Source organism: Vipera berus (assembly GCF_964194415.1).
Source record: "Vipera berus genome assembly, chromosome: 1".
In the NCBI taxonomy this organism is placed as follows: domain Eukaryota; kingdom Metazoa; phylum Chordata; class Lepidosauria; order Squamata; family Viperidae; genus Vipera; species Vipera berus.
Genome location: NC_138202.1, coordinates 155,379,095 through 155,396,729, shown reverse-complemented (window position 1 = coordinate 155,396,729; position 17,635 = coordinate 155,379,095). Strand labels below are relative to the sequence as shown.

Here is a 17,635-nt window from a genome sequence, read left to right as displayed (position 1 = left end):
TAACACCACAACGGAAGAAGAAATCTTCATTTGATTTGGAGCAATGGATTGTTTGTACAGTATATCATGTTTGTCAACATTTGAATTATGAATGGTTAACACAGGGACAAGCAATAAAGTCAATGGTTTTAAAGTGGTTCTATTTATAAAATAACATAATAGCCCCCTTTTTTCTTTTTTCAATTATGGTGATTATAAACTTTGAAGTGATATTATTTCATTACCTTTGCTAGAGGCAGACTTTTCTTTCAATACAATAAAAATTATTTTACCCAATATATCAAATTAGTTGCAGTATACGCTTGTTGTATTTCCAGACATGAGAAAGAAAACGGCATCCATTACTAACGATAATGTCTCTGGAAGAGTATGCATTACTTCATATGGACTGTAAGGAACCAGATTTTCAGTGAATCTCTCTAAATGTGTTCACAATAGCCCATTAATTTTGTTTAGAACTGACAGTTTTGGGATTGGTATATAAGTCTCAGGGACAAACTGTATTTTCTTAAATGCAACTTTTTTCAGAAATGTGCAGAAAAAGAAAGTGAAATGGGGGACATAGGGAGTCTTGGGCTCATGTCCAGAGAATCATTCTTGTGAAGAAGAAGTTGAATGTTTACATTTGCGAATAACTTTAAAGCTTTAAAAAAAAACCAGAGGGGACCTAATGAGGGCCATCATGAGACAGTATCATTTATGCTACAGTTCATTAAAATTTCTTTGCTCCCCCGCCCCCCAAATTGTCATTTTATCACTTCCAAAGTCAGTGAAAGGAACTGTCATGATTGTGGGCTTGGTTGGCAGTGTTATCACCTTGTCAACATACTTTCATTGGAAAAAATTCAACATTGGTGAGGTGGTTTCTGTTTTTTTATAAATCACGTTATTAAATCTCAGCAAATTGGTAATATGTGTGTTCAAATTTATTAAAATGATGATCCTCATTAAAAAAAATGCCAACCTCAAAAAGCATGAAGATAATCCAACAAAGTATAATTGTAAGTAGAATAAAGTTCACCCCAGTTTGATTAAATAGTGAATACATTAGTCTGTCCAGAATTAAGCTAAACCGATGCTTTCAAAGTTGAATACATTACATGCAGCTTGTAGGCATTGCTAAAATTGTATGGTAAAGAAACACAGGTGAATTAGAGTTCGAAATCCTACAAATGTTTCAGTTGCAAGTATTGCCTGACCATGCTGGGGTGTGAGTCATATGACTCAAGAGGGCAGTAGCGGTGAAGTTTCTATAATACTGCAATGAATGGGGAAAGGAGATGACAGAGTAGCATGCAGGCCAGTCAGTATCCATTTTAAAAAATATCTTATAGAGGTAGAACTTGCTTAAGTAACCTGTGTAATACTGGTGCTGTTCGTTGCTCTCTGACAAAAAAGCACCAGAGCTGCATTCTTGAATGATCCAGCTTGATTTTAATCCTGCGAGAAGTAAGAATGGTAGGAAATAAATTTGCATACAGTATCTTGGCGTTAAAACTCCGGATAGGTAGGTATGATTTGACTTACCCATATGATTATTTTTCTTAAAAATATATATAAAAGAAGAAAATAACTGCATATTTTTATAATAAGAATGGTCAGGTTGGCTCTGAAGCAGGTGCTGCTCAGTCTTCTTAGAATTCATCATAAGGCAAGACTAAATGGAAGTGAATTTTTAAGGCAGAAACTATACAGTATTGACGTGTTGAATTGGAATGTTTACTTGGAAGACTTGCCATTTGTTTGAAAGTCATGCACAAAGCAGGAATATTCACATATACTTTAAAGATCTAGCCTTATTCTTAGTACTATATTCAACAGAAAACATGACCTAGAGTTTCACAATCAAACTCAATAAACAAATGTTTTCTCTCAGTCTTATATCAGCCAAAATCTGGACTGCATCCAGATTTAGATGTGTGCACTGGAGTTGATGCAAATGAACTTCACTTTCTCCTTTTTCACCAAGATAACGTATCCTGTGAGATGGGGGCGGGGAAGAGACTTTATAAATCATTTAAATAAACAATATTTTTTTTAAAAAAAATTAAGGTCAAGAAATCAAGACAAGGGTTGACTTATGTAATGACAAATTAATTATGGAAATTTTGCATAACTGGGCTTTCTAACAGCAAGCCACACATTTTATTGCCAGGGCTACATGCCAAGGCAGTTCCAAGTATTTGTATTATTAACATGGGCTACGCAAATTAGCCGTAGATGAACAGCTTACAGAAGCACAAAGAGTCAGGCATGAGTCCGAAAAGTCCATTTTGATCATTTCTTTACTTGCATGAAAAAAAAGCTTCAGAACAAAATCTAATTATTATATGTATGAAGGGATAGTTACAGGTTTTCTTACTGATGTCTCTGCAAAATTTAAGCATGAACTTAAGGGCTCATTGTATTTTCTGTGGATGAGAAATATGAAAGGTCCTATTGTGCTTTCTCGTAGGATATTAAGATCCCACTAGGCTTTTCTTTTGATAAGAAGCCTGTCACCGCATGGGGTGCAACGCCAGTCAGGAGTAAAAAGAAGCACAATCTTTGATGAAACTCTACAACATCTCAGCAAGAGGAGTAATATCGTGAGTTGAGTGGTAGTTAGACAAGGTTTCCTTGTTCACATACAGAATTCCCACAAAAAAAGGAGGACTGTAGCTTAAATCTCTCCTTTGGAAATCAAGGAGAGATTTACAATCAGTTAAGAATGGATCATTAATGTTATTAGATTTTGTTAAAGGGCGAAAGATTTATACTATTTATCTGAAGAGAAACCAGAGTAGATTTTGTTTTTGAGAGACTCTGATGGAGAGACCCAGTGGTAGTAATTAGAAAAGAATGCAGTTATTCTCATTTTCCTCATTTACAGAGGTTCTCTTAAAAAATAATAATGGGAGAAATAGTGAGAAAAGATGAGAGGATTAAAATGATGAATGGAAAGTTTCCAAATTTTCAGAAAGTATTGATTGAATAATATTTGTGGGGAAACATTATTTTCTTTCTTTCTCTGTCTCTTTTAGCCTCCCAAGTACAAAGAAAAAAAATTGTTCCAGAAAGTTAAGTGAAAAGAGAGGCTAGGGACACAGTATAAAAGAATGCTGAGTTGTGAGAAGTTGGGTGGTATAGAATTACTGTATTGGAATGGATGAAAGAATGAATAAATAAATATTGCCTTTTTTCTCAGCTCTGGAGATGGCAGCAATTTCAAAAGTTTATCTCACAGATGTCCAGTATTTAAATGTTCAATATTTAGCAATATTAAAATTCAATCTTTGAAGTATTGCATTTACGAAATGATGGACAATTTATTTCCAAAGTAGCTTTAAACAACATCAAAATCTTAAAGGAATGCAATTATATCGTATAACTATATGTTATACGATATAACATATCGTAATGGAAGATGACTGTGGTGATAAAGAACTTAAGAAGTTCAAACTTAAGAAATAGTAAATGGTTTTTTTAATATTGTAATATAGTTATTGAAATATTTATGGATTCTGATAAACCGTGTATAAAAAGCCCTGACTAAATCAAATAAGACATGTTTAGAATCAATTAAAATTCTTCATTGCACAAATGTATGAAAACAAATCTGATCAAATCTTTATTATGGTTTTAGACCAGAATAAGGAAACTGGATATGGTCATTGAAAAAGTATAAAAGTACGGTTGTTAAAAAGTATAATGTATAATAAATATAAACATCAAGACTAAAAATAAAAATTTAAATCTAAAAGAGAGATTTAAGCAATTATTCAACTCTTCCATGGAGATAAATCAGATTGGAAATTTACATTTCTCTGGATTACAGACTAAAATATTAAAATTTGAAAATGTTAGAAGTTGTTTGATAGAAAAATTACCACAATTTTTATATTGCCTGAAATATAATACTAGATTAAAGGAAAGGAATATAAGTCTCTTTGGCTTCAAGAACTTAGCTTTTCATCTGTAATTACTAACGTTTCTAAAACAGTTTGAACCACAATTTTGTTGATTTTTTCCATCTTGATTATTTTATTTCAATTACAGTGTTCCATAATTTTGCAAGTTGCTCTGGAAAATCTTTGCCATGAAGGGTAGACTACAAGTTATATAAAATAGCTAATTAATTATCAAATTATATACCATATCATTGGTATTTCTAAAAACTGAGGTTGCTAAACTAGCCCTTTATAAACCAATCATTAAATTATAAGTGGCTTCTATGAGTACAAAATGGCTGTTTTTTTCCTAGCCCAAGAAATATTTTATTTCAGTTACATCCCTTACTGCTCTGGAATAAAAGAGATTTCTATCCGTTACTTAGACAATTGAAAAATGTTTCATAAATAACCAGGTTCTAATATTAACCAGGTTCTGAATCTGGCTTTAATGAAGCAGACTGAGATTTCTCCTCAAACTAATACTGTAAAGGCAATTGAAACCACAATGGCAAGAAAAATTGGGAAAAGAAAAATGGCTTTACAGCTGGTTTGGCAGGATTTAAGACTGTGCAATGCTTCGATCCTTCATTAAAAAAAAACTTCAACCTCTAATGATTTACAAAATAATACACAGAAAACAAACCAAGTAAAATAAGTGCACCCACTTTTTATGTGAATGCTAGTGTGAGTGTGTGCAGAATACTGCAATTTTCATCAAACCTAAGTCATCAATAGCTCATTTAGAAAGTATAAAATTAACATGATTGATTTACATTTAATTCTGCAAGTTAGTTTCCATCCCATTTGAGTCAATTTCTAAATGCCGAAGAACAGAATGGCTTTTGAGTTACAAAGGCCTCTGAATGGACACAGCTATAATATAAGCTAAAGAGCTGTGGAGCATCTTCTAGAAATTCTGATATCAATAACTAACATTTAATTGCAAACCTGTGTTTTTTCTGTAAGTTAGAAAAATAAAAACATTAATGACGTTAATGTTAAACTTCAGAGAGAGACCACCATATCTAGAGTGATTTTAATGTACAATCCAATGTGAGCTATATTAAAATATTTATTTAAGATATGAAAACAGTGATCTGTCAGTTAAACTTTTTAATAAGTGCAACTCATGTTTTGAAAAGACCACCACAATATATGTGTTGCATATTACATATGACTTACCTCTTTGCTTTCTTCCAGATCTGACTCACTGCTAAACTCCTCTGTATTTAAATTTTCAAAATCTGATTCTCCAACAGCAATGGGTACCGTCACAGTTACACTTGGGTTATTTATGAATGACATATAATCACTTTCATCAATGATGTATTTTTCCACGCTGCTCCCTATGCCGCTGGTAGTCCCATTGCCATCTTTCAGATAGTTAAAATCTTTGCCAATATCTACTATCACATGATTAGAAATGCAATTGTCTTTCTTATTGTTTAGATCTTCAAGGGGCTTGATTTCATCCAAAGCCTTTTGTTTTCTCACAAACGCCTTTTGTACACATTCATGAACTTTTCTTTTTACAAAATCTATTCCTTTCTGAATCCTCGCCACTGCAATCTGGAGGTTGTTCATTTCATTATCATCATCTGTAGCAGCAAGATTGTCTGAACTGAAGGAGCTCAGGAGCAAGGCCAGAAAAAGATTCAAAACCTATTAAAAGAAAAACAGGGTCACTCAGGAGGCTAAAACATACAGGGAGCGGTTGCTGGAATTGGGTATGTCTAGTTTAATGAAGAGAAGGGTGAGGGGGTGACATGATAGCAGTGTTCCAATATCTCAGGGGCTGCCACAAAGAAGAGGGAGTCAAGCTATTCTCCAAAGCACCTGAAGGCAGGACAAGAATCAATGGATGGAAACTAATCAAGGAGAGAAGCAACCTAGAACTAAGGAGAAACTTCCTGACAGTTAGAACAATTAACCAGTGGAACAACCTGTCTCCAGAAGCTGTGAATGCTCCAACACTGGAAGTTTTTTAAGAAGAGACTGGACAGCCATTTGTCTGAATTGGTATAGGGTTTCCTGCCTGAGCAGGGGGTTGGACTAGATGACCTCCAAGGTCCCTTCCAACTTCAACTTTTTCTTCTTCTTCTTCTTCTTCTTCTTCTTCTTCTTCTTCTTCTTCTTCTTCTTCTTCTTCTTCTTCTTCTTATTATTATTATTATTATTATTATTATTATTATTATTATTATTATTATTATTATTATTATTATTATTATCATGTTATTAACAACAATGTCTGAATATTTTGGTGTAAGTGTTGCTTCTTCTTGATTAGTCTTATATCAGACTATTTTAATGCCTATGTTCTGCTTCCTAATCTGGTATCTTTTTTGAACATAAGGAACCAACACTGAAATAGATCAGCATTCTTATTAACCCACTTCTGTGTTAGGTGATAGTCTCTAGCAGAAGATGTATTAATTTAACTGTTTAAAATTCTCTAACACTGTTACTGACTAAACATAATAATTCAGTTTTCCTAATCATGATTTACATTTTTCATCTAATATTAGCATCCTTCAGGAGCCAAAAAGATGTTTTCCACCTGTAGCATAGACATCATAGTTAATTGGATCACTGATCTGACTTCATATAAAGCAAGGTCCCTGTGTTTCCCTATTAAAAAGGGATAATAAGCCCACGACAGTTATAATAGAAATATCCTTAAAAATACTCTCCTGCCCACCTAGCAGTTTGAAAGCATGCAAAGGCAAGTAGATTAATAGGTACCACTCTGGTGGGAAGGTAACAGTGTTTCTGCACCTTTGGCATATAGTCATGCTGGACACATGACCATGGAAAATGTCTTTGGACAATGCTGGCACCCTTGGCCAAGAAACGGAGATGAGTACCACGCCCTCAAGTAGGACATGACTGGACAGGAAATCTTTACCTTTTACGCTGAAAAACCCCACCCTACTTTTTGAATGTGGAAATGGGAAGATTTTTCTACATATACCGTAGGGCAGGAATACATGTTTTGTATTTGCATGACCTGCTGACTAGAATAGAAAAGTAAAAATAATAATACCAAAACTGGTTTAAATTTTAAATTTATGCCAATTGTTCAATGTCAATATTTAAAGAATCCAGTTGCAATGGACTACTTGCCTTAAGTGGACATTTGCTTGATACCTACCACTAAATTGCCAATCACCATGACCATCATGAAGACAGTAAGGCACAGGGGTTGTCCAGCAACCTCCATACAATCCCACATAGTCTCTATCCATTCTCCACAAAGAACTCGAAAGACAATCAAGAAAGAATGAAAAAAATCATTCATGTGCCAGCGTGGGAGTTCACAGTCATTGGAAATCTTGCAGACACATTCCTTGTAGTTTTTGCCAAACAACTGCATTCCAACCACGGCAAAAATGAAGACAATGATAGCCAGAACCAAAGTCAAATTTCCCAAGGCACCTACTGAATTGCCAATAATCTTTATCAACATGTTTAATGTTGGCCAAGATTTTGCCAGTTTGAAAACTCGAAGCTGAAAAAAATAAAAGCATACAGGCATCAGTATCAGTGTTAATTATTTCTGATTTTAATTACTTTTCATTCATAATAAAAAGAGTTATTTTGTGCAGAAATTCTGCTCTTGACACTGGATTTAGAAATCCATGTGAAGGTTCTCCTGAGTATGTAACGTCAATATATATTGGTGGCTTAAGTAATTGTGTTTGAGACTCAAGATGCGTACAAACCTATTTTGGAAAAGATCTTATTTGTCTTGATGAATTTAAGTAAATATTGATCAAACCTGCTGTTATATTCTTCATGCAATTAGCTGCTGACTTATTTTATTTTTGAATAACATTCGGGTATCAGAATGCAGTATTTATAGTCACAATTTGATTACTCTGAATACATAATATGACCAAAATGTTTCTTGAAACCTCCTGTGGATATTTACCAATCTGAAGGATCTTAGAACTGATAAACCTTCCACATTTGCAAGACCCAACTCCATCAAACTCAGGCTGACTATGATGCCATCAAAAATATTCCAGCCTTCTTGGAAATAATAATAAGGATCCATGGCAATTATTTTGAGAAACATTTCTGCTGTGAAGATGCCAGTAAACACCTACATACAAAAAATATCATTTGTCATCAGTCCTAAATAACAGTGACCAGTCTATTCATAAAAATGTTACTGAGAAAGATAAAGGCAAACTTTAAAAAAATACCTCCGATTCAACAGTTTGATATTTTGAGAAATGGAAACGTGTATTTTGATACGTGCATACCATTATTTTTATATGTCCTTACCACTAGGCATAAGATTCAATCTCACACACTCCCCATTCATAAGGAAGCTATCCCACAAGTTTTTTCCCCCCAGTATTTTTCATCTTGTAGAAGACCATTCAGGATCTACAGGTAAATCTCTGGGCATCTATGATAAATTAGCTTACATTTCTGATTGACTTTCCCATCACTAGCAATAGCAATTATTAGAAAGGTCTATTGAAAAGTAGAAAAAAATTGGGAACAAATATTTGTGCAAAGAGAACTTTTCAACTTAGTTCTGATATTCACCACAAATTCCCAGACTGAATATATATAAGCTCCTTCTGAAGAGGTGATTGGGAGCATTTATATTTCCAAAGAAAATACAGTTTTACATATCCAAGTCACCACAAGGTATTCAGTAGTAAAAGAGTTAAAATCAAATGATGAGTTCACCTCCTTTACATTTTACCAACTGTAAAACAGGGAATAGAAAAACAATGTCTGTCTGTCTGTTTCTGTCTGGGTGGTTTGCAATTAAAAAACAACAACACATGTTGATTCATTAGTAGGGTTCCTTTCAGCATTTTGCCTCAATGCAGGATTTCTCATGGGCAGCTAAGTATTCACTGGATCTGGTTCCTCTTATTCTGTCGTGTTCCTTTCATCATTTGCCCTCCTGACTCCCCTGCAGCTGCTGCTGCTGGGAACAGCAGTGAAGAAAGAAAGCATTTGATACCAATCCCTCTAGAAACTCTCAGATTTTGTAAGCAGCAGACATCATGTCCTGCCTGCACTTCAGCTTCCCATTTAGAATTCAAAATATCACTAGCATTAAATCGTGGCATATTGATTTGAATGGGACCTAAAGAAGAACAACTTATAAACTTGATCTAAGTAAGAGAGTCCAAAAAAAATTCAGCAATATGTCCAATAAATATTGCTCTCTTATGGGACTGCCGAAGACTTACCAAGTTTCCAACGGATAGTACATTATTAAACTGTTGGGTCATTGGGTAATGTTCCATTGCCATAAACAAAGTATTTAAAACAATGCAGATGGTAATAGCGAGGTCAACAAATGGATCCATCACAATCAAATTAACAATGTGCTTTATTTTCAGCCAAGGAGCCCAGCAGTCCCAGATTAAGCACATGTTAGCAAATTTGTACCAGCAGGGAGGGCACTTCTGCCTGGATTCCTCAAGTTCTAGAAAGAGTGAAAAGAAAGCCTATGTAAAGAGAAAGTTCACAAAGCTACCCAATTTATCCATTTCAACGCATACGTTAAGGAAACAGCACGACGGGGATCCTAGGAATAACTGCCCTCATCTTATTTTGTACAAATGGCCAGAAAAATGTAAACAGCTATTCTTTACTAAAGATGAATTGGAAGAAAGAGGCATATTAGCAGTATTTGTCTTTTCTGTGGAGTGGGGACAAGGGATCTTCCTCTGACTCCCTCTCCGGTAGACACACAGCAATGATTTGCTCGACTATAATTTAGGGCTGGGCAAGTCTCCATAGAGATGCCCCCTTTTGACAAAGTTCTGAGAAGAGAATCCATCGAAAGTGGCTGCATGACACAGCTCCAGCTGATTTTTATCAGTGCAGCAAAATGGTTGCATTACTTCTACAAAGTCCACAAGATGATTTTTTTATATATATACAGCTTCCTCCAGGACTCCTGCAATCTTCTCTGGCACTTTCAGAACGTGAAAGAAGATTCTGTACACAGAAGTACCAGAGAAGCTTCTGTATACCTCTGCTAACTATCCTGACCCCTCTTCTAGTTTTTGCAAGTGTAAAGGTAAAGGTAAAGGTTCCCCTGCACACGTGTGCTAGTCGTTTCCGACTCTAGGGGCCGGTGCTCATCTCCGTTTCAAAGCCGAAGAGCCAGCGCTTGTCCGAGGACGTCTCCGTGGTCATGTGGCCGGCTTGACTAGACGCCAAAGGCGCACGGAACGCTGTTACCTTCCCACTGGAGTGGTCCCTATTTTTCTACTTGCATTTTTATGTGCTTTCGAACTGCTAGGTTGGCAGAAGCTGGGATGAGTAACAGGCGCTCACTCTGTTACGCGGCACTCGGGATTCGATCCGCCAAACTGCCGACCTTCTGATCGACAAGCTCAGCGTCCTAACCCACTGAGGACGAGGCAAAGTGGAGGAAGAGGTAAAAGATTACACTGAAGTGATGAGGCAATAGGAACCCCCTTATCAAAGTAAATTGCGTGCATCTTTGTTGAGACAAGACACATCGTCTCTGTCAAGAGACCTACTGTAGTTAAGTTTCACTTGGCATTAAGGAAATAGGGCTACACTCTGATCTGACATGCCACACAGCCAACCCATGGTTGGTTTTATGTCTGAATCTGTACCAGTTTACAGAAATGCTTGCTTTGCAAATCATATTCATGCTAACCATGCTTTGTTGTTACACTTGCATTTGAAAATTATGAAAAACTGGAGCAGGGTAAGATCTAATTAGAACCTTGTTTTAGCTGAAGAAATGATTGCAGCATGAAAATCAGACGAAAGAGAGGAAACTGAAAAAAAAAGAAGCACCGCTCGCTCCATTTGACTGGAGCGAAGATTAGAACATTAAGAATTCTCTCCTAGAACGACGAATCTGGTGCCTTTGCCATATTTCTTTTTCAGGTTTTAATAGTACAGCCTCAGTACTGGTAATAAGGAAAAAGTTTATATTGGGAAGATGTTTATTTTTGAAATGGAAATTCAGCTTTTGCCCTCTGAATTTTAGAAGCATTGTTTAGATGGGATGCTTACCTTCCATTGTGTTGGTAAGTATGCTAGCTATACTCATTGCTCTTTGCCTTGCAGTAGGATCGGAGAGGAAATCCATTGACATGTGGTAGGAACTGGAGCGCCTTTTTCTTAGTTCTGTTTCTGTCGTGGTGCCCTGAAAATATAGGATTTATCAGTTGGAAGAATATGGTTATTTTTTTGACTTGTAAAAACAGACTATGCATGAACAGAGTACTGAAGAGAGCAACATTCAATTATTTGATATGTCTTCTGCATACAAAAAGTAAGTCAGAGAGATAATTTGGCTTGAACAATCATTTCTGTTATCAAGCTTAGTGCATCTTGGCTCAATGCTTGCTTGCAAAAGTTTCCCCAGGAGTAGTTACAGAAAATATTAACTCTCTGTAGCCGTCTGTCATCTGGATTTCTGCATCTCAAATAGTCCTAATTAAGGAAGCAATCCATTTAAAGATGCCGTAAACCAGGGGTGTCAAACTCAATTTCATTGAGGGCCGCATCAGTATGGCGGTTGCCCTCAGGGGGCCGGGTGGGTATGGCCAGGGTGGGCGTGGCCTACTGGGTGGGCGTGGCTAGACTGCGTATGGCCTGCTGGGTGGGCGTGGCCAGCTCTACATTGTTCGCATCAAGGGTGCCTATGGGGGCCTGGGCAGGAGTGGGACAGATCTGAGGGTCTCTGGCAGAAGGAAGGTCTCTGGGCCAGGGCCAAGGCAGTGGGGGCCGTTCCCTCACTGTTTCCAGGATGGCTTCGTGGGCCACATGAAACCACTTCACAGGCCGGATCCGGCCCCCGGGCCTTGTGTTTGACATGTCTGCCGTAAGGATTTATCTAAGGACTTTAAGGGTTTAGTTAATTATATTTACATACAAATAAAAAGTTACATCAACTTTGACTTATAACGCTCAGATTTATTGTGGACTAGCCTTAGAATTACCCCTTTTTCATTTCTCCATCCTATTTGTATAGTACGAAAATGAGGAGAGGCTTTTTAAGAACAGAGAAACAAAAGTCTGGTATGAATGAAGCTCATTGGTTAGCATCATTATTCCTTCTAGCAACTGTCGCTAATGACTAAAGCTGCTAGATCTACTTTGTATAAATCTGCACAATCAGGACATGGCAGCAAAGAGTTCCTTTTCTGTGCTTTTGATGCCGTTTAGTGGCCATTTGAATTTGTGCAGCCTGGATTTTCATTTTTTTTAAATCAGAAGCAGTTGGAATGATATTATATGAAGAAGCAATATTGCTCTGACACTGCCCTTGAGTTAAATATTATCAACCTAATTTTATGTCTTAGGGAACATTTTGTTTATGAGAACATTCCCATCAGAGCAATGCATCATCGTCAACAGTATTGTTCTTCTGGATTAAAAAGAAAGATGGCTACTGACTGGTATCCTTTAGGAAGAATTATTGAATGTCTTAATCTCACTTCAAGAGAATCCTAGTTCTCCTTTGTCCTTTAATGTTAATGTTTCTTTGGTTTAGTTACATAACAAACTGCTGAAACACTGTTCATGTTAACACAGTGTTCCAAGTTGTGCTTACCACCTTTGAAAAAATCAAACAGGAACACTATAAAACAAAATTCTTTTATATAAACTACATTTTTTTCAATCTCCTCAGTCCATATGCACAGTCAGATGGCCACATTAAGGAACTAACCAGCAGCATCTGAGTTGCCTGAAAAGTATGTATGAATAAAATTCGCTGACTCATTTGTCAAGCTCTATTTTGCCACAGTAATATGGCTGGCGATAAATGTTGCTCTTACTGTTTTGATGAAAGGTAGATTTAAGAAAGCAAATGGTCAATTTCCCTAGCTTCCCATCCTAACAAACACTGCTTTCAAGTAGGGAAGCTATCAGCAATCATACTCCCTAAAGTGGGGTAGGGCAGGATTAAGCAGGACACTGAGCCACCAACCAAAATGCCTAATAGTTTGCAGCTACTCAGGCCTTGGCTTTGTCAGTTAGGCTATTTCTGAATGTGAATCTAGCACTCTTCTAAAAGAGCATTAAATCCTGAGTATGGGGTGAAGTTGGAAGCAGAGATTGATAACAACCTCCAGGTCAACTAGGGCTGCAAGGAAATGACAGTATTGACAAGTTAAGTCCTGTCCTTAGAGATGGCAGCACCTACAGGTGAAACTCAAAAAATTAGAATATCGTGCAAAAGTTCATTTATTTCAGTAATGCAACTTAAAAGGGGAAACTAATATATGAGATAGACTCATTACACGCAAAGCAAGATAGTTCAAGCCGTGATTTGTCATAATTGTGATGATTATGGCGTACAGCTCATGAAAACCCCAAATCCACAATCTCAGAAAATTAGAATATTGTGAAAAGGTGCAATATTCTAGGCTCAAAGTGTCCCACTCTAATCAGCTAATTAAGCCATAACACCTGCCAAGGGTTCCTGAGCCTTTAAATGGTCTCTCAGTCTGGTTCAGTAGGAATCACAATCATGGGGAAGACTGCTGACCTGACAGTTGTGCAGAAAACCATCATTAACACCCTCCATAAGGAGGTAAAGCCTCCAAAGGTAATTGCAAAAGAAGTTGGATGTTCCCAAAATGCTGTATCAAAGCAGATTAATAGAAAGTTATGTGGAAGGGAAAAGTGTGGAAGAAAAAGGTGCACAAGCAGCAGGGATGACCGCAGCCTGGAGAGGATTGTCAGGAAAAGGCCATTCAAAAGTGTTGGGGACTTTCACAAGGAGTGGACTGAGGCTGGAGTCAGTGCATCAAGAGCCACCACACACAGACGGATCCTGGACATGGGCTTCAAATGTCGTATTCCTCTTGTCAAGCCGCTCCTGAACAACAAACAACGTCAGAAGCGTCTTACCTGGGCTAAAGAAAAACAGACCTGGTCTGTTGCTCAGTGGTCCAAAGTCCTCTTTTCTGATGAGAGCAACTTTTGCATCTCATTTGGAAACCAAGGACCCAGAGTCTGGAGGAAGAATGGAGAGGCACACACTGCAAGAATGCTTGAAGTCCAGTGTGAAGTTTCCACAGTCTGTGTTGATTTGGGGAGCCATGTCATCTGCTGGTGTTGGTCCACTGTGTAAGTCCAGGGTCAACGCAGCCGTCTACCAGGAGACTTTGGAGCACTTCATGCTTCCTTCTGCAGACGAGCTTTATGGGGATGCTGACTTCATTTTCCAGCAGGACTTGGCACCTGCCCACACTGCCAAAAGCACCAAAACCTGGTTCAATGACCGTGGGATTACTGTGCTTGATTGGCCAGCAAACTCGCCTGACCTGAATCCCATAGAGAATCTATGGGGCATTGCCAAGAGAAAGATGAGAGACATGAGACCGAACAATGCAGAAGAGCTGAAGGCCGCTATTGAAGCATCTTGGTCTTCCATAACACCTCAGCAGTGCCACAGGCTGGTAGCTTCCATGCCACGCCGTATTGAGGCAGTAATTGCTGCAAAAGGGGCCCAAACCAAGAACTGAATACATATGCATGCTTATACTTTTCAGAGGTCCGATATTGTTCTATGTACACTCCTTGTTTTATTGATTGCATGTAATATTCTAATTTTTTGAGATTGTGGATTTGGGGTTTTCATGAGCTGTACGCCATAATCATCACAATTATGACAAATCACGGCTTCAACTATCTTGCTTTGCATGTAATGAGTCTATGTCATATATTAGTTTCCCCTTTTAAGTTGCATTACTGAAATAAATGAACTTTTGCACGATATTCTAATTTTTCGAGTTTCACCTGTAGAATAAAAGACAAGGTGGAATGAAATAGGCAAACAGTATTCCTTTTTTCCAAAATAATGACAGTAGAAGTATGGCCACACAAAACCTCACTGGCAGAAGCAGAAAATCTATAACCACCCAATGTTGACAGAACCAGCAGCACGCAGCTGGAATAACCTGGGATGATATGACTTTTTTTCAAAAAACTGAAAGGAAATTCCCTTTAGGTCACCCTATGGTCAAGAATTTTTCTTTTTGCAAGATTCCTTATTATAGGAAAGCTCTGAACTTTAGCTTAACAGGATATGCTCTCCCACATTCTTCTGAAAGCCTACTTTGAGGTGCTTTTTTAAAGTTTTATTTTAATTTACAAGCTAATATAGTAGCCAAGAGAATTTCTCGTTTAACCTGCTCCGATGCCAAAGTGCACGCAGATCTGAATTTAAGTTTCAAATCAATGCTGTTTTGTCCACTGCAGAAAGCTACCACCAACCCTTTTGGAATTTCTGACACACACCCCCCCCCCACTTTTTTTGTTGTTCTGAGAGCTTGGGGGAATTTAACAGACCAAATGAATGCCTTAAGCATTGCGGGTGTATAAAGCACTCATTCCAGCCCTTAAAATTCTTGAAAGCATCTCCCTGTCAAAATTGGACCCCCAACTTTCTTCACACGCTAGGCAAAGTTTGGTACAATCCTTGAGCCGATGATAGTTGCACTTCTGATCTCTTATTACCTCAGGAAGAAGCTGCCCAGTGGGTGACATAAGAGGAGGAGGCCCGCCAACTAAGGAAACCACCCCATTGCAGTCCACGGTGCTGTGCATCTTCCCATTTGCTGGAAGGATGGGCATCACCCTGGAGGATCGGCTGGCCTGACTGATGTTACTGTTGCGGCGCTCACTGTGCCGGTGAGGAACAAAGAGGGAATCTCTCCTACTCTCGTTGTCTTCAAACGTGCTGTGCTCGTCATCAGCAAAGTCATTCTCTGACCCAAGATCCTTTGCTCGGCCTCTGAAGCTGAAGAGGCTCGTTTTGCTGCTGCGCCTGGGGGAAAACAGCGATCCGCGGATGCTCAGCAAAGACTGTAAGGGAACGCAAGATCAGAAACATCCATGAACCGATGGAAAGGCAATGGGAAAATCAAAGATCCTTCTTAGCTATTGTGTAGTCACGATAAGATAAGGAAATGAATGAATACAGATATTTTGGGCTCTCTCAAGAGCACAGGAACAATCTCCATTATTATTTTTTAAAAAAAATATTAAATATTTATTAAATAATTTCTAAATTAGTGCCGCCATTTCTCTTGGTTTTACATTCTATATATAATGAATCATAAATTAAAGGGTCCCTCCTTGAGGGAGTTGGGTGGTTTAGAAATGTGAAAAATAAATTGGCAAAATCCCGACTTATCTCCGCTTGCATCATCTTGGCATTTGCTTTATGGTGCAAACTAAAGGTTGGTGTTTTGTGGGACCAAACAAGTTTCCCCCCCCCCACCACCTTTTAAGAAGCCACTAGCCATTCCTGGAGCTCTCTAGCGTTCCCTGTTCCTTCTCTTTGCAGCTGCTGCCCTTGCTATTCTACCATTCTTCTAAGCAAGCAAGAAATAAGGGTAGAGGAACACAAACAAGAATGGCAGCCTCCATATATGAGTGGACTAGTCCAGGGGTAGGCAACCTCGGCTCTTTTATGACTCATGGACTTCAACTCCCAGAATTCCTGAGTCAGCTTGTCACTGCACGTTTTTTTTCAGTTCGTGCGAAAAGTTCATTTCTAATTGTACATCTCTTTCTGCTCTGCACCTGTGTTGATAACTTATCTGGTAACCATAGTGAATGTCACATGGTCTAGCTATGTTATGATTTAGCTTTGCTGTATGCGCAAGCGTAAAATGTTTTTCTAGTTTTTGTCTTCACTTTTCTTTTACTGTCTGATGGGATAGGATGTGGTCGGTTAGTTTCTTTGTTTATATATATTTTTCTTTTTTAATTAAAGGTTTTGAATAGAATATGCGTCGGGTTTTGTTTTGCTTCACCCACACACATCATGCATCGTCTGGAGCACGGTCTGGAGCCCTCTGACAGGCAGAATTATGCCTTGATACAGCTGACTCAGGAATTCTGGGAGTTGAAGTCCATGAGTCATAAAAGAGCCGAGGTTGCCTACCCCTGGACTAGGCCAATATTAGAAGAAGAGACAGAAGCAAACAGTGCCAGGAGATTGAGGCCTATTCTTCTCATTTAAGGCGTACCCCCGAAGAACTGCTTTACAATTTGCTCAGTCATTTTTCCCTTGAGGCTTGCGCAGAAATGGATATAGAACACAGAAATGAATTCTAATTCTGCACAATTACATGCCAAGATGTAACCAACTAAGACGGCACCTGAGAAGAAAAAGGGAAATGAGAAACCCGGGATTTTATTGAGGCATAACCCACAAAGCCATTCATAAAGTCCTACAGCAGTGAAATGTGCTTCAGGATCTACTTGGCCCACATATATTCTCCCTACCTGGTGTGGGGAAGAAAACCTTTTTTCATAGGTTAATCTGTTCCCTTCAATAGAGAATCGAAAGCCTTTTCTGCGAATGCTGTCCTCTGATTCTGATTTGTGAAATTCATCCTCATCTTTTTCATCTCCTTCAGACTGTTCTCTCTGTTTTCTCTTCTTCCGCCTGTTCTTCCTCTCCTTAGCACTCTTGGAGCTCAGTTTTGAGGTTGCTGAAGAACTTTCTGAGAATCCACCTATCCCACCAACTTCACTAAATTCCCTTGATTCACCCGCCGCCATGGCTAAAGCTGCTGCCTGAAAGTGAAGGACATTTAAGATACATCACACCAATATACTCATTCAGAGGGTTTGTTTGTTTTGTAAAACAGATGCTCATTATAGTAAGCCTACATTTCAAGGAAAAAGGAACTTACCAAATAACATGG

General features: G+C 38.1%; 1 protein-coding gene across 1 annotated transcript in view; it reads right to left on the bottom strand.

Annotated features, from left to right (window-relative positions):
- LOC308664431 (sodium channel protein type 2 subunit alpha-like) overlaps positions 1-17,635 on the bottom strand; it is a gene marked incomplete at both ends in the record, with an annotated part of 61,466 nt that overhangs the window by 23,034 nt on the left and 20,797 nt on the right. The window contains 7 exon segments of the mRNA XM_081321667.1: positions 5,115-5,594; positions 7,084-7,440; positions 7,864-8,037; positions 9,155-9,393; positions 10,971-11,103; positions 15,432-15,779; positions 17,211-17,504. Of these exon segments, the coding sequence (XP_081177793.1) occupies positions 5,115-5,594; positions 7,084-7,440; positions 7,864-8,037; positions 9,155-9,393; positions 10,971-11,103; positions 15,432-15,779; positions 17,211-17,504 (2,025 nt within the window).